A 17810-nucleotide genomic window follows, 5' to 3' on the forward strand; every position below is an offset into this window, starting at 1 on the left:
GTGTGTCATATGTGAGGTCTCAAACCTTGGACTTCTTGTATGTATGTAAAGCATGTGTTCTACCATTGAGCCACCACTCCCAGACCAAGAAACAAGGTGGAACTAGGAAGGCAGGAGGCCATCCCAGAGTCCAGGTCTGAGGGAATGGTGTGTTGGACTTGGTGATGCATTCAAAAAGTACAGCAGACAAAAGTTGCTGGTGAATTGGCTGTGCCTCATGAGAGCAAAGGCAAAAACATCTTGTTCTTTCCAGGATCGACGGCTGCTTACATGTACAGTACACAACTAATTCCTGAGTCTAGGACCTAACAATTGAACACACGTAAGTCCAACCAGCCAAACTTCTATACCAAAGTTCTAGTCTTTCTTGTGTGAGAAGTAGTAAGCATAAAAACAAAAGAACTGCCGGGCAGTGGTGGCGCACGCCTTTAATCCCAGCACTCTGTGAGTTCGAGGCTGGGCTGGACCGACAGCCTCCAAAATAATACAGAGAAACCCTGTCTCGTAAAAACCAAAAACCAAACCAAAACAAAACAAAACAAAAACCAAAAGAACTAGCCCCAGCTCACAGTGTAATCTTAGGCAATTTATATAACCTGCGACTCAGTTTCCTCCTTTAGGAAAAAGATAAGCAATAGTGCCCCCATCCTGGAGTTGTGGATAATGAGAATTGTTTTATAAGTATCCCTGAGGCTGAGACAGACAGTTTAGGAAATTCCTATGCTAAACAAATTTCCAATTCAAACAAGCAAACTATGGCTTGGGAAATGGCTCAGTTAGTAAAATGTTTAATATGCAAACACTTAGTTTGCATCCCCAGTGCCATATATAAGCCAACACACTGCCATGTGTCTATAATCCCAGGCCCCGGTGGTAAAGGCAGACAGGGGAATTCCTGAAGTCCATTGGCCCACTAGCCTAGCCAAAACGAACTGATAAGCCTAGCTGAACTGAATTGGAGCTCCGGGTCCAATGAGAGACTCTAGTCTCAAAAAGTATTAAGATCAAGCTAGGCATTGAAAGCTTACATGCCTTTAATCTCATCACTAAAGAGGCAGAGACAGGTGGATTTCTGAGTTCTAAGACTGCTAGAGCTATGTAGTAAGGCTTTGTCTGAGAAAGGAAAGCAATCATGAAAGACACCCGAAGTTAGCCTCTTACCTTCACACACATGAAAATCAAGCAAACAAGCCAGGAGTGGTAGTGCAAGCCTCTACCCCTAGCACTCAGGAGACAAAGACTGACAGGTCTGGATCCAAGGCCAGCCTGGTCTGCATAGAGAGACAGACAGAGCTCAATAGTGATATCCTGTTCAAAACAACAAACAAACAAACATGGAGTAAGGGTTATCTTTATTTGGATCACAAAGTATAAATATGAACCAGGTTTTGGAAATATAGGTTGTAACAGTTCATAAATGGCACCAGAAACTTCCATGGGGACCATAATAGCATTACAGTTTTGGTGATACTGTATAGTTTTCCTACCCAAAACCTTCCCTAACAGGACTACTCTCAATTACTGAGAGTAGTCAACTCCAACATTCCCTGCTCCTCCTCAGTCTTTTCCTTTACTAAGTCCTTCTCCAAACTGTCCTCGGCTCTACCAACCTCTGCATGGAGTAGCACCAGAAAAATGGCAGGAGTAAGGGAAATGTCTTGACACAAGGGAGAGTGGGAAAGGGTGATGGAGGAAAAGGGGCCAGGAAACTGCAGGCATGGATGCCCAACATCTGAGATTTGGCAGGGAGAGGACACAGATAAACACCAATATCTACTACACATTGACATCAGCACCTTGGGCTTTCAAAACACAAACAGTAGACAAAAATCACCTAGGCAAGATTGCAGTCCAACTCACAGAGTGGCTCTGCCCAAATCATTCCCTGCACTCTGGCCATACACAACTCCCCCTGGATACTCTGCTCCTGGGATATCTTCTGAAATGTAGACAGACAATAAATTACTACAGATGGGTTACAGAGCACATGGGAGTGTGGCAATGAGCTAGATGGTAGAGCTGCAAAGAGGTGGGCCAGGACATTGCCAAAGTAACAGTCTAGGCACTTGAAATATTATTGTTAGATTGTTAAAAACTAAATAAATTAACATACATAGAATAAAATAAATATATAATTTAAGAGGCATTTTACAAACAAATAACAACAACAACAACAACAAAAAATAGTTGTTATTTTTCCCGTCTGGGTAGAAGTCCCAAAATTCAGAGTTCTTGGGCTTGTGGTATTTCACAGTTAGCTCATCACATCCATCGTGCTGGAGGGTCCAAACGGCAGACCCCTTGTAGCTACTTGAACACATGGCTTCTCAACTCTGTTGCTTTCTTCCAGTCCATAAATCATTCCTCCTTCCTCTCCTTTTTTTCAGTCAATCCTGGTGCATTTGGAATCTAGCTGACACTTTAATCCAGAAGCTAAGTGTTTAAACAAACCAGTGGGTTTGGTGGAGGTGAATCAGAAAGGCCTGGAGGGCTCTCCTGCTTCCACTGTGTTCTGATTTGGGTCCCAGTGGGCACAGTCTGTTTGGCACTTAGAGGCTCTGATACTTTTGCAGAGTAATTACAGGAGGCCCAGTCAGGGTAGCAACTGGAAATGAAGAAGTCTTCGTGGCTGCTTGTGAACTCTTTCCCCTCTGTAGAACTTGTATGAACCAGTGTCTCAGAGATAGCCATCCCCTGAAGGCTCCTGAAGCACAAGAAGGAAGAGGCATTTAAAGTTGGGTCCAGTCCCATGAAATGCAAAGAGCACTCGGAAGGAGAGCTAAGAGTACTACAACCTTGTGATCCAACTGGAGATGCCTCACCAAGTCTCTGAAGATAACTCTGCATTGGAACTCTGATTCCACAGTAGTAACCTGCACCCTGCAACCCTTATCTAGGGAATTCAGCACTCACTGAAACCTCCCAAAGACCTGCCATGCCTTGGCTTCTCTGTACTGCCTAGGGAGAAGAATGCACCATTACCTGGAGCACAGGTCCTTCTCAGTGAGAGTTAGTCATGCCCAACTTTACTTTCTCTTCATTTTCCACATCATAACCTCCTCGCCTGTGGTACCTGAGGAAGATAAAGGGTTATGAGAAATTGATAAAGTGCAGGTCCCACAGCAAGACCTCTCAAGGAACTACCATGCTGTCTCTCTATTTCTTGAAAAAGTCCAGAGGGTATGGCAACTCATTGGTCTTTGGCCAAAATCCAGCATCCAGCTTTCCTGAGGGATTCCTGTCTCTATCAGCAGAGCATTAACACACACACACACACACACACACACACACACACACACACACACACACACATTTTTAGAGACAGCACGTCATAACCCAGACTGGTCTAGAATTTTCTATGTAGCCAAGACTGGCCTCATAACAGGTACACACCCGTTCCTGTGACTTTATTTACTTTAACATTATTTGGTGCTCAAATAATCTACAATCCCTGGAAGATTATCATCAATAATATTATCCATGCCTTTACTACCAAACTACACACTAATGCCAGGAGAAAGAAATGTTTAAAAGGTCTCCATGGGTGAGTCACTAGGCCACATAGATAGGAAATGAATCCCATGAGGAACAAAATCTGTATGGCCTGGCAATTGGTACCATGGACTCATCTGTGCCAGACAAAATAGTTTCTCAAAAGTATATAGAAACAAGCCCAGGGTTATGAGAAGAGACTCTAGTCTTAAGTTCTAGGAGGAGAAAGAAGTGAGTAATTTGCAGAACCAGCCTTCAAGGGCTCCAAACACTCACCTAAACATGAGAAGTCCCACTATGACAAGCAGACAGACAGATGACAACACCACAGCCACCACAGCCAAGATTGTAGTGTGGTCATATGTATATAAGCGATTCTCCACCGGTAGGGTCAGCCCATGACACCTCTCTCCATGGTAACCTGGGTGGCAGCTAAAATAACAAGAAGAAGATAGAGTTAATGGTGTATGCATCCTCTCCTCCTCTCTCTCCACCCCTTCTCCCACCCCGAGAGTCCTGCTTCAGGCAGGGAAAAAGAAAGGGAGGAATTGAAGGTCTCAGTTTAGATGTATTCCACATAGATCTAATCTATTACATCTGTACTAAGGTGTTTTGCTTAAGCCACTTAAGAGGGTTTGAGCATCAGGGCTGCTGGACAGAATTGAGGGGGGATTCAGTATCACTCCCTCTAGAGAGGCCCTTCTACATTCTGACCCAGAAATAAACCCAGCCTTGCCCATCAATGCATCCAGCATTCAGTTCCTCCCTACCACTGCTCAGCCTATTAATAGGCCCTGTCCCTGTGCCAGGAATCATTTTTCTCATTTCCTTCATTTAACTCCTAGCTCCCAACCTGGGAGCTAAACTACAGCCTTTAACCTCTGAATTCTGGGCTTTCAGGCCTCCTTCATCACAGAACAAAACAAACGAACGGAGATAACATCTTCCTGCCCAGCCACCCTGTCAGAGCATGAAAGAATGTCAGAAACAATCCCTTGGCTCTTTTCACTCAAGAAACAAATCACATGACAGCCGCCTCTTCTGAACACAAAGCATTTCCTTGAAGCTCTTAGGAAGATTGCTGAAGAAACACATTCAGATCCCTTCCTCTGAGCACTCCTGAGATCCTTTGATGTAGGTGGGAGCCCCATGCTACAGAAAGGTGGCATGGCTTCCCAAGGTCATGCATGCAACAGGGCAGCAGTATGGGCATGGACTCTCTAACTTTGTCCACTCACACACCACAGCTGCTGAAGGAGGCACTGGGAATCCAGTGTCCTCTACTCTGCACTGCATCTTCTCTGGAGGAGTTTATGTAGCTGGAGCCTTAGAGCCTGGAAGTATTCCTCCTTCTCAATGGCAGGGCCCAGGGAGGCTGCAAGGAGCAGAGATTCCACTCTGGCAGTGGCAGAGGGGTGGGACTTTGTAGCACTGCATCCTTGTCCCTACCTTAGGACTGCCTGCATCTACTCCTGGGTACGGAACAGTGTAAAGATAGGTCAGACCCTCAAAGAACAGAATATCTTTCTTACCTAGTCACTTCAGTATGTCTAACTAGTCAGTCAGAGTCTGGAAAAATATATCCCTACCCTGCCAAGACCTAAAGGAAGCTCCTGGGAGTGTCCCTGGAAAATCATGTGTGCACACAGATAAGGGGTCAAAGAGATTAATTAATTGGTCAAGTCTCATAACTAGGAAGCAGCAAGGCCAAGATTAGAAGCCACTATGATTCTGTCCACTCTGAGAGACACAGGTAACCTAAGAAAGCACATCTGGTAAGTCTGGAGATGTCTGATTTGTTCTCTGACCATATTGTTGTTATTGTTTATTATTCACAGTTTTATTAATAAATAGCAAATAATAAAGGCCTACCATGACCAAGCATTCTGAGATAACTGCTTCACAAGGGGGATTTGATCTTTGGTACTGAGGCCTGAAATTGGGGGCTTTGATTTCATTGAACATTTAAGGTCAAACCACCCATGAAGTAGAAGTTATCATTCCCATTTTGAAGCTGAAGAGATCAAGGTTTAACCTCTGCTAAATAACATACCACAAACTTGGTGAGTGGTAGAGCCTGGGTTTAACCCAGCAGTCTGGATGAGTTCAGGAGTGACACTATTCTCAGGGAAGGAAGTTGAAGCTCAGTCTGTTCTGCACTTCCAAACCATCATGCAAACCCCACAGGTAGTTACTCAGATGATAGAAATAAAACTTGGCCTCAGAGTCCTGCAATTCAGTTATATAATCCCTCTACCACCTCTGTCCTGAGTCAAAAGGATAATAATGTAAATGTGCTAATATTACCCACATCTCCCTCCCATCAAAGCCTGGCTTCCCCAGGGAAGGAGGGGGCTGAGTACATTCCACACATCCCTGGATGCAGGGGCAAGATCATGTGTCCTGCTCTAAGCCAACACACATATCTGTCAAACTAGGACACATTTCTCCTCTCCATGTCTGTGACCCACTACAGAACTTGCATGACAACAGGAGTTCATTCCAGAGTCCAGAGATATTGTCTACACAGTCTAATCCCATATCTATCCCAGATGTTGGAGGAAGCATCATTTGTTAGGGGAGATGAGGATAGATGAGTTCCAGACTGGTTATGCTATTTCTAGCCAGGTGATCTTGGGCAAGTCACATTACTTTTCTAAACTTTGATTTCCTCATGTCAAATCAGAGGTAATAAAAGGTTACCTCGCTGGAGCATCACCAAAAGCCCAGGCCTCACTTCTGGGGATTATTATCATACAACCAAACCAGAGGGTAAAGCCTGTATCTCTAAGAATGAGATGCTCAAGCCAGATGGAGTCAAGAGAAGGGGGACTCTGCATGTGAACAGTGTGACAGTGCAGCTCCAGGCCTGTCTCTCAGTTCTTCTGAACTCAACTACATTCAGGTTTCCTCTAGCTACAGGAAACTCTGCAGCCAATTTCTGGGTCAGCAGCCAGTCAGAAGCCCAAGAAAACTGCTCTTTGAGGGAAACTTTTGCCTGGTGACACAGAAGGATTTTCCTGTTCATGGTGGCTGTCAAAGGCTTGTTTAGGAAGCCAGCTAGCCTCAAGTTCACCACAGCAGGCAGGACACACCCTCACTGGCAATTTCTGGGTCTAAAGTAGAGGAGAAGCCATAAAAAGGGACACAGACAGTGCACAGATGTCACACTGCCCCAAACCAGGATCTGTGTCAGAGAACCCACCCTATGAAGTGTGCCTAGGAAGCTGACAGAAAGTCTTCTGGTCACTTGCTATGCTCTTAGACTAGTAAAATGCTAACGAGTGTTCTAGGACAACAGCTGCCCTCCATAAAATCTTGCTCAACTCTTTAAGGACAGGGATAGAGGAGGAAAGCCAACACCCAGTGTGGCCCGGGAGCATGGAAAACATTCGGGGATAGGAGTGAGACCCTATCTTCTTCCCACGAATTTATTTAGCTGTTGATCTCATACGAATAACTTCCTACTCGCTCTCTGTGGTTTCCTCATTTTTCGAGTAGAGAAAGTTCTGCCTTCCCTCCCAGCAGAGGGCTTTTGGAAATCCCAAAAGACCATCTCTTTTTATCCCTTCAGACAGGGTGCAGCACCAAGTAAGTACTTATCATGTCTGCTGGGGTGAACTTGATGTAAATGCAAACAATGAAGATCTTGAAGAAATAATACCAATGTGATTATTATCACTATTCCTAGAGCTACTGGGAAGGAGGTCTTACGCACACTTCTTGGGTTCTCTGAGCTTAGGAGGTCAGGGCAGCCCTGCTTCTCCAATGATCAATGGAAGCCCTGCACATCCATTTGCCAAAACACCCTGAGTCACAAACATCCCAAGCCAGTGTGGCTAGACAGACTCCTGGCTTTAGTCCATCTTGACTACCCGAAGAATCACTTTCTCCTCCCTGAGTTAATGATGCCATTTTACACATTTAAGACAAACATTTCCTGTCCTGTCCCAGGACACTGGGAAGGAGCAGACAGCGATCCTGCCTCTTCAACACACCAAGCTCCTGCCTGGGGTGTTACAGGAAGGGACACACTGACTGTGAAGGTAGAAGCAATGGGTTCATCTGCCAACTGCTAAATACAAAACAGATCTGCTGTGTACGGTTAGACAGGACAAGGATGCCTTTAAAAGCCAAAGGACCCATGCCAGTCACAGGTGGCAGAGACATCATAGGATGGGAGGCAGTGTACCCACAACAGCACCCTGGACTGTCCAGGGTCTCCTAGAAAGGGTTAGAGGGCTCCAAGAGTCTGTCTCTCTCTTGACAGGGAGGAGAGGGGACATTTGTAGCCTGATGTGGGGTTTTGGCCTCAAGCATAGTGGCAACATTATACTTGCCAGAAAGCATGACACCACCACCATCCCTGAGGGGTTGCAAGGTAGTCACTTGCTGGGTTTGGCCTATGAGAGGATAATGAACCCACAACCCCTCCACCCATACTCCTGACAGGGAATAGTGATGTTGCAGGCTGAGTTAGGTTCTACTGCTAATCCTGTACCAAGAAAGCTATTCTCCAACCCCCATTCCACACAAGGTCAATGTCCTCTATGTCTCCCATGTCCTTCCGTTCTTTGCCTGGGTGAGAAAGTAAAGTGGAGGGGCTTTAACTTATTCTACATGATGGTTCCTCTCTGTGTAGTCCTGCCATGCCTTAGAATCAATCCACATCTTCTTATTCACATGGACATACTTGAGTACACACACTTGCACAGCGTATTACTTAAGACATCTTACATCATCTGTACTCCTTCTAGGAAGTCACTCTGCCATGGTTCCTATTGGCTTTCCTTTCCAGAGAAGGGTCCAAGGCCAGGATGAAGGACCTTTTCACAAGTGTCAGCTCTCCTAGATACATGTTCTTTTATGGGTATGTAGGAGGAAATGTCCTGGAGGATTAAGGAGCGTCACAAACCCATGCTACAGGAAATTGCAGCCTCTTTGGTGGTGGTGGCGGGGACTTCCGCTGACTAAAAATATGTCCCTTCCTTTGAACTTCCTCCCAGAGGCTGAAAAGAAACTGGGTGAAATTATGAATTCAAGGAACAGTGACAAAGAGAGTGTGTGGCTGACAGTGTGATAATGAGATTCTTTCTGGAATGGGCCACTTACTTGCATGATGGAGCCCGGAGATCCTTCAGGTATTTACATTCCCCGTGGATGCAGAAGTCCTTATATTTTCTAAGACATGGGTCTCTCTTCTTTCCCAATCCCTTGCCTTTCTTCTTTTTTTTCCCATTCTTTTCTTTGCTTGGCGTGGCTAGGGCTTGTGGCTTGGAAGAGAAAGCAACTGCAGGAAAAAAATTACCTAGTTAAGTCTTTTGACTCTGTCCATTTGAAAAAGTATCTCGAGATCTAAGCCAGGCTGACCTCAAACTCCCCATTCCTCCCACCCTAGTGTCTAAAACATGGAATTACAGGTGGGTACCCCTATAACCAATGAGGATGCACACACTCTTTGATCCCACCTGGAGTCAGAGGCCTGGGAAAGCTCTTTAAGAACTACCAGAAAGAGGAAGCTCTAGGAGGAAACAGAAGTTAGGTTGGGTTCCAAGGAAGAAGAGCCTCATTCTAAGAAAGCCAGAGAAACTGTAGCTCGCTGAGCAAAGCTACTAGCCTCACACTCAAGTGCTGCCCATTTTCTACCCCCATCTGTTACTCCCGCACATCTACTTGATTCTATTTTAGCCTTCAGTCAGCCTCATTTCCTGATATCGTACTCAGTGACCCACTTGCAGGAAGATAGTATCACAGATAAAAATTGCTTTGGGAGAAGGGACTTGGCTGTTTTGGGGTAGGAAGCTTCTAAAATAAGAATGTCTATAGCTTTAGAACCCTTCTCTGGAGTTCCCATTGTTATCAGAGAAAGTTTGTTGCAGAACCTAGCTCTGAAACAGCAAATGGGCCATCCCTGATTTAAAAGATCTTACTCTTTTGAGTTTGGGCAAAGTATCTGCCCTACCGCATGCCCTTTAACAATGGATCTACTTTTTCAAATATCCTATTTATACCTGGGATAGGGAGGGGGACTACAATATGTACAAGGAACTATCCAGAAGAAACTGGACTATGACAACCCCCTTCTTCTTTCCATGCTGCAGATACTAGGGGGAGAACAACTTTGCACCCACCTGGGACTGGTCATTAATTAGCCCAGGAGTCTCATACTAGCCTCTCCCATCCCTGAACCTAATAGTTAAAAAGTGCTCACTGTCTATAGCTTCAGCCTGTGTCTGGCAGAAAGGTGAACATGAGAAGTTAGACTAGGGACATAGAATCCTCAAGACAAATGAGACTTCAACAATGCCAGGGCACTTTCAAGATGAAAACCATGGGATCCCCAAATGCAGGAACTTGTCCCAGGGCAGTGCAGGATTAAGATTAGAATTGTGGTCTCTGGTCCTGTTCCAGGTTTCTACAGAGTTCAGAAACTGATGCAGGTAGCCAGAGGAAGCCAGTTATTGAGTCTCCAAGGAAAGCAAAGCAGGAGGACCCAAAGCAATCAGAGAGAGGATAAGAAGACTGACAAGCTAGGCTCCTGCTGAGAAGAGGGAACAGTGAGTCAGGTTAGCAGAGGTATGAGGAGCTGCCATGTGGGTGGGGGGTGAGTCACTGCCCAGCCCAGCCCTACCCAGCCTGAGCCAGAAGAATCCAGACTGTTGAGGACATGGGTGACCCCAAAGGTCCACTGTTGAGAGGATGAAGAGTGAGACCCCAGACTCAGTTCTGGAGCAGATGCTTGACTTATGCAAAGCAGAGCAAGCATCTCAGGAAGCCTGGGGTGAGGAGGGAACAGGCAGGCTGAACAGCAGGTGTAGCTGAACAGGTGTGTGTCTCCTTTGGACCAAATATAGTCATTCTGGCTGGCCTCAGGCTTAGCGCTGGCTCCACCTCTGAGAACCACTGCAAGTGGCTAGAGGCAGGCCATCAGATTCTGGACTCTGCCCAGTCACTGTGTTCAGCCACAGATACAGGTTAAGGGATCACACATAGCTCTTTGCTCTTGGAGTCTCCTTAGAGATTCCAGTGGGCAGGAAGCCTACAAGTTTCAAACCCAAGGCATTTCAAAACAGCCTCCTAGAGTCCCAGCACTCACCATTCATTGCCAGATGCAGGGGTGCTAGCCTCATCTACCAAAGCCAAGAGCTCCTCACTGCCCTCTTTCCCTAACCTGGAGACAGGTGGCAAAAGGAGACTAACACTTCCAATGTTCCCATCTATTATCTCTTTTCATATATAATCATCACATATATAAACATACACTAGATAAGACTTGCAACCCCCCCCCCTTTTTTTTCATAGATACTCTAGAGAAAGCACCAGGGAGTTACGATGCATGTCTTTAAGACCAGTACTCGGGAGACAGAGACAGGCAGATGTCTGTGACTTCGAGGCCAGCCTGATCTAACGATCGAATTCCTGGACAGCCAAGGCCACACAGAGAAACCCTGTTTTGAAACAGCCCCCCCAAAAAAGAAGCTCTAGAGAACACATCTCAGCCATGCCTTCCTCCTATCATCTACTTTACTTCAGAGGACAAACTGCCTCTTTCGGTTTGCTCCAAAGTATACAGAAAAAAGAACCCACACCCGGTGAGACCAAAGATAAGAACGATAGCACTATATTGCAGAACCCAACTCCAATCAGGCCATAAGCTTTTCCTTGAAGTCTTCCATAAACATCCCCATCAGGGGACGGGGTTGGAGCAACAGCATAAATTTCAGGTCTCTGTATTCTTAGCTGTGAATGGCATCTAAGGTTAGGCGGCCTCCATACCCACCTCTGAAAAGGTCTGCCTCGACTTCCTGAGCACGACCGTCTCCGGTGGGTAGCAACTGGTTTGTGGATCCAGTGGGAGAGTCAGGGTTGCTGGTTGCTGCCTCCAGACCTCTGCGAAGCCGCTCCAGACTCTCACCGGTCACCAAAGCGGACAACACTGGGCAAGAGAAGAGAGGAGGCCTCATCAGACCCATCGCCTAGACCCCCTGCGCCACCACGCCATCGATGTCCACGCCCGCCCTCTAAGGCGCACCGGCCCCACCAAGTGGCCCGCTTAGGGGGGTGAAAGGCACCACATCGACCTTCCCACGTGTCCCCCGCACAGCGCCCCCACCCCACCCCCAACCTCGGAGACATCAGCTGTCCTCTTACCTGCGGCCAGAAAGAGCTTTAGCATCACCGACGGCAGCAGCTTCATGGTCCCGAACCTGGTGAAGACGGCGAGGCAGCGATCACTTTGGATGCGGCGGCCGGTAGACGCCTGCACAGGAGCCCAGGCGGCGGAGGGCAGCGAGATTCCACCAGGCACGGTCTGCTGCCCGCTTCTGGGTGCGATCCTGCCGAGGAGCCCTACGGCCGCGAAACGTCTGTCTATTCAGAGTCCGTCCGCGCGTCCGCCCAGCCCCTGCACGTCCTTCAGGTCGACGAGCCGCGTGCTGTGCAGCTCCCAGGGCCGACTGAGCGCTCGCTCGCAGCGCGCAGCCTGGAATAAGGCTCCGGGAAAAGGAGTGGGAGCCCCGCCCCGCCCGGCACCGCCCCCTCCCCTCCCCCCTCTCGCGCCGGGAAGCTCGCCCAGCTGTAGGCGCCGACAGCGCTGCTCCGGACTAAGCGGCCGCGGCGGGAGGACCGAGACGCGCTCACATTTTTGGGAGCAGGCCAGACAGAGCAGCGGTGGCCGGAGTGTGGGTATAGGGCGACCAGCAGGTGGCGAAGACCGGATCCTACCTTTCCTCCTACGCCCGTCGCGCTGCAACCTAGTAAAAGCGAAGCTGAGAGCTGTACCGGGCCTGTGTCCCTGCATCTTTGACAAGTCCCCCGTTCCACACTAGGGATCTGCACTCAGAAGCCTACCAACACAGCAAGCAGTAAATAATATTTCGTTTGTCGTTTAAAAATTAGGTACACGGATGCCAGCTAGTCTCCTGGGGGCAAAGAGACCAGACCTGAAGTTGCAGTCATTTGATGCAGATCCAGCAACAGCAAAGGAAGTTAGGAGTGGTTTCCACTGCTTTCTCCCAGGGGACATAGTCTACTTTAGGATTTCTGAGCTATGCAACGTTAATTCCCAGGCTTTTGCAATCAGAGAGACACACAGATTATGGGACAAGTCTCATACTTTTCCTTGGGTATTAAGACCACTCTCTCAAACGTAAACTCTCCTTTCAAAGGACCCAACCAGCTGGCATGTACAACTCGTGCCAGATTGGTGTTTCTCTTCCAGCTGGGATATTTTTTAAGGGGAAGGGGGTCGTCTGGAGTCAATGTCCTGACTCAAATAATGACTCCCTCAGTAAGTATTTCAGCTCCCAGGGACGTGCTGGGTAGGGAGTTTGACACAAGGCTGGCTTGGCATTCAGAACCCTCAAGTTGTGCCAGACGGAGCACTTGCCTGATTCAGCCATGTGTAGGGATAAAAACAGGTCTGCTATTTATACACTGTCTATCCCACTCTTTCTCCCCACCCCACCCCCCATCTTTGCAGGGGTCAATCTGGCTGGTCCCCTCTTAATTTTCCACCATACACTCCCAGGCCTAGGTTTCCCCAGTGCACTGCCATGTCTACAGATTGCTGCTTACTGTGTGACCTCGAACAAGGTAAATGATTTATTTTTTTGAAGGATGTTAATTTGTTTTATTTTATATGTATGGTGTTTGCCTGCATGTATGTTTGTGTACAACATGCCTGCCCACAGAAGTCGCAGAAGTCAGAAGAGGGCATTTGATTCCTTGGGACCGGAGTTACAGATGGCTGTGAGCCCCTGTGTGGATGTAGGGAATCAAACCTGGGTTCTCTGGAAGTTGCAGCCAGTGCTCTTAACTGCTGAGCCATATCTTCAGCCCCTAAGAGAACTTATTTTACTGAGCCTCGGTTTTACATCCCCAAAAGGGAATAACAATAGTAATACTAACAATGCCTACGTTGCAGAGAGCTTTTTGAGGATTGAATAAGAAAACACATATAAAGTAGAAAGTAAAGAGATGGGTACAAGCTCTCAATAAATGTGGCCTATTGTTATCACTGGACATTCAACCTTGATTATTCCTTCTCCTTAGATACTCTTTTCTCTCCCTTCCCTAGACATCCGGTCTGGACAGGTGTCAGGATCCATGTGTAGACAAATTGGTTTCAGACAGAAGCTCACTTCTCACCTATTTGGCCAAAGGCCAACTTAGTATTTTTCTGGGTGCTCAGTATCGGGCCTAGGACCTCAGCAGGTGGCCACCACCCCAGCCACACCTTCATCTCCTGCAGCAGGTGTTTGATCACCTTCTTAAAACCAAAGCCATCCAGGGGTCAGGGTTCTCCCCAGGCAAGGGTGGAGGGAGATACTTCCTGACACATGACCAGATCACTGCTGTTCCCCACTCCACCATTCTCACCCTGTTCTCCTGTCCTAGCCTGCTTCTTCCTTCCTCTGCTAGGTCCTTCCGCCTCACCCCCACGTCAGCTCGACATCTTGGGGCAACTCCAAGCTTTCATCACACCCAGGAGCCTCACCCTATCCAGGTCTGTGTGTCAGGTTTTACAAGGAAGGGCCTGGAGAAAATAAGATGAAAGACCTGAAATGGACTTGGGATAGTCACTTCCCTTCCCAGAACTGCAGATCACCTGGGACCAAAAGACTGAGCAAAATAAAACAAAATTACAGGATGGGAATGCAGCTCAGTGGTGGTTTGCCTAGCATGTGCAAAGCCCTGGGTTCAATTGTCAACACCTCAAAAGAGGCAAAAAAGAAAAACCAGCACCACCACTACCGCCACTACCACCACCAACAGCAACAAAAGCAAGTCACATAGACCTGTGATTCCAGCACCTGTAAGGTGGAGGGAGGAGGATCAAGAGTTCAAGGTCAGCCTCTTCTAGACATTGAACTTTAGTCCAATATGAACCACACTGGGATTGGTCTCAAAAACAAAGCATTTCAATCATAATTCATCCTGGGGTAGCCTCATTAGCTGACTTATTCCATAGGCATTCATGAAACACTTTCCAGATGCTAGGGAGTAAGTGAGTGCTGCTAAGACGAGAGTTCAAATGACATGCTAAAAGATGTTCTGGTGCCTGCAGTCACACCTTAGGTTTGATGATGGACTAACAAAGCTTCACCTGAAAAGGCAGCAGGTAAACTGAGGCCTGGGTGAGAAGAAGAAAACAGACTTCTCATTATTTGTGATTATTTGTGATAGAACATTGGAACTCTCATTAATAGTGCAAAGAGTAGGATGTAGAAACAAGCTTGAAACATGCAGAGAGCAGCATGAAGACCAGAGAGGTAATGATGTGAAGTCACAGTGGGACAAAGGCTAAGACAGAGAACCAAGGACATGAAGATATTGGGATAGACGGTTTTTTTTTTCTTCCATCATTGTGAGAATCAAATGGCATAGGAATGGGAAATCAGAGTTATGCAAGAATGTCCCATGTTCTTTTTTCCTCTTGTCCAGGTCCCTCTACCTGCTGTGGCTAAGGGCCAGAGATACAATCCTAAGCAAATTTCCAATGGGCAAGTCTGCTTTCTTGACCTATCTATTGAACATAAGCAAACTGAGGCTTGAAGACTGACTAGCCTATTGCTACTAGTGACTCAAAAGGGAACTAATCTAGAGCAGAACCCATGGCATCCTGTTTCCCAGCCCAGGCTGGGTTCCCAGGCAGCTAGAAAGGCAGGCTCCTTGGGACTCTGAGTACTGCTGACTCACTGCTAAAGCACTGGGTCCTTGATTTGAGAACTCTGGCATGCCAGTGTGGAGGAGCTGGCAGAAAAGTAGCTACAAGAAACCAGAGTGGGGTGGGTGTGAAAGGTGCTCTTGGGAGAGAGGCCACTCAGGATCCCTTCCTCGCTGTGATTGGGACATATACCTTGTAGGTGTGTTCCCCTAATCCTGACTGTGCAGCAAAGTCACCAGGGACTATACTAAAGATGAAAAGGCCCAACCAGGAGTGGTAGCACACACCTTTAGTCCCAACACTGGGAAGTCAGAGGCAGGTGGATCTCAGTTCAAGACCAGCCTGGTCTACAGACCGAGTTCCAGGACAGCCAGGGCTACACAGAGAAACCCTGTCTCAAAAACTGAACCAAAGCAAAGAAGGCCTAGATTCAGGGTTGGGGATGTAGCTCATTGGAAGGCCTTGTACTATAAAAACATCCAACTAAACAAACAAACAAATAAAAGGTTATATTAAGGCAGGCATGGTGGTACATACCTATATCTCAGCACTTGAGACCCCATTGAAATTGGAACCTCTGAGGCAGGGGCAGAGGAAATCTGAGTAGAGATACACATTCATGTGCTCATGATAGTGATTATCATAGGGCTCTTGTGATGAATAAATCAGATCATGTATATAAAATAGAATATGAGTCTGACATACAGTAGGTGGTTAATGACCATTGTTATCATGAACAAATTTGCTCCCTCTCTTTCTCCTTTTTTTTCCTTCCCAAGAGGAGATTTGACACATATCCATGCACTCAACACTTCCTGTGCCTTGCCTAGCTAGCTTCACGCCTTAGATTCCTCACTTGAAAAAAGGAGGGTTTGCAAGACTGTGGTGGCAAATGCCTTTAATCCCAGCATTAGGGAGATAGTGACAGTCGGATCCCTGTGAGTTCCAGGCCAGCCTGGTCTACAAATTGAGTTCCAAGACAACCAGGACTGTCACACAGAAAAACCAAAATAAATAGATAAATAAAGAAAAAAAAGGAAGAAAGGAAGGAAAGAAACAAAATATGAGGGGTTAAAAGACTGTGCTGTCTGGGTCAGGGAGGTCCATCATGTTTTCTTACTTTTTTTTTCTTGCCATACTTCTATCAGAAAGCTTGCGAAGACAATCTAGAGTATTTTATCATGGGCTGGCCTTCCTCAGACGTGAAGTGCCAGAGATGGCCATGCATAATGAGGCAGAAAATTAGAAGTTTGGAAACCTCATCCTAACAGCAGCAGTTCTGGCTCAGAATTCATAAGAAGATGGTGGGCAGAGGGTTTGGTTGTGTCCTGAGCAGCCCCAGAACTTTGTTGGGCTGGGGAGAGTGATGAACGAGAGCACTTCTACTAGGGGATGCTTTAGCCAACAGGTAACCATGATGGACACGCTCTGACTCTTGAGTGGGGCCAGGATTTGAATAGTATAAAGAATTGGGATGCATTTGGAAGGCAGAGGTAAGTGGATCTCTGTAAATCTGAGGCCAGCCTGGTCTACAGAGTGAGTTGTAGGACATTGAAGGCTATACAGAGAAACCCTGTCTTAAAAAAAAAAAAAAACAAAAGAATAGGGATGGATGTGATAGGAAGAAGCTTTGGTAGAAACACCTAGAAATCCACAACACTCAGCCAGGAAAGGACATTTATAATGTCTCCCATTCATTTCTATTTGCAACTGCACTTCTATTTGCAATATCCTTCAGCTATTCCCTAACACAGATGGTTTTCTGCTAGCAGGAAGGGACCAAAGGATTCCTCCTTCTTCAAACAACCCAACTCCCTCTTCAAGTGTTAGATTTCTCACATTAAAAAAAATTGAGGGTACAAACAATCACACCATGTCCGGGCATTGGCCATGGAGGTCCATCATGTGTTATTTTCTGTCATGGTGCATTCAAAGGCTTGCTGAGACAATCTCCGTACTATGCAGTGGCTGATCTACAGACACAATAGCTTTCGTCTGTGACTCAGTCTCTTTGCTTGTAAGTTAAGACCAGGTGGCTGTGGCGCATGCCTTTAATCAGGAGGCAGAGGCAGACAGATCTTTGAGTGTGAGGTCAATTTGGTCTACAGAGTGAGTTCCAGAACAGCCAGGGCTGCACCAAGAAATCCTCTCTCAAAAAACAAAAAATAAAGACAAACAAATAAACAAAAGCATCTACTTTTGGTGTTGTTGGCACAATTGAAGGAGATAGTCTCGGAAGTGCTTAACAAAATGAAGAGTGCCATGTGAGTAAGCTAGCACGCTTGTTAATTTTTCCAGTGCTTAACTGTGGAATGTAGTCACACCTTACTCTCTACCGGAAACATGTATGTTCAGTTCCTCGTTGGTATGCAGTTATAGGGCAGCAATTTAACAGTTTAACAACCATCTACAGTGAGGGCTGGTCTAAGACAATGATTAGTAAGGAAAAGGTACTTCACCCTACAGGAAACTCTAGAAATCTGTGGGAGAGTTTTTGGTTATGAGGCAATTTTTAAGGCATCTGAGAAAAAAAGGGGTCAGGGATACATAGCTAAGGATTGAACCCAGCCAGGTGTGGTGATGCACATCTGTATTGTAATCTATTACATGGAAGGTGGAGACAGATCTTTGTTGAGCTCAGAGCTGGCCT

General features: G+C 46.7%; 1 protein-coding gene across 1 annotated transcript; it reads right to left on the reverse strand.

Annotated features, from left to right (window-relative positions):
• Window positions 1-1335: 1335 nt before the first annotated feature.
• On the reverse strand, window positions 1336-11968 carry Hbegf (heparin binding EGF like growth factor). The gene is made up of 6 exons (XM_005065261.4): window positions 11644-11968; window positions 11273-11428; window positions 8605-8782; window positions 3769-3924; window positions 2983-3073; window positions 1336-2704 (listed from the first exon to the last, which is right to left on the reverse strand). The coding sequence occupies exons 1-5, from the start codon at window positions 11687-11689 to the stop codon at window positions 3001-3003; spliced, it is 609 nt and encodes a 202-aa protein (XP_005065318.1). The 5' UTR covers window positions 11690-11968; the 3' UTR covers window positions 1336-2704; window positions 2983-3000.
• Between the last annotated feature and the right edge of the window lie 5842 nt (window positions 11969-17810).

Source organism: Mesocricetus auratus, unplaced genomic scaffold (genome assembly GCF_017639785.1).
Source record: "Mesocricetus auratus isolate SY011 unplaced genomic scaffold, BCM_Maur_2.0 Super-Scaffold_100015, whole genome shotgun sequence".
NCBI lineage: Eukaryota > Metazoa > Chordata > Mammalia > Rodentia > Cricetidae > Mesocricetus > Mesocricetus auratus.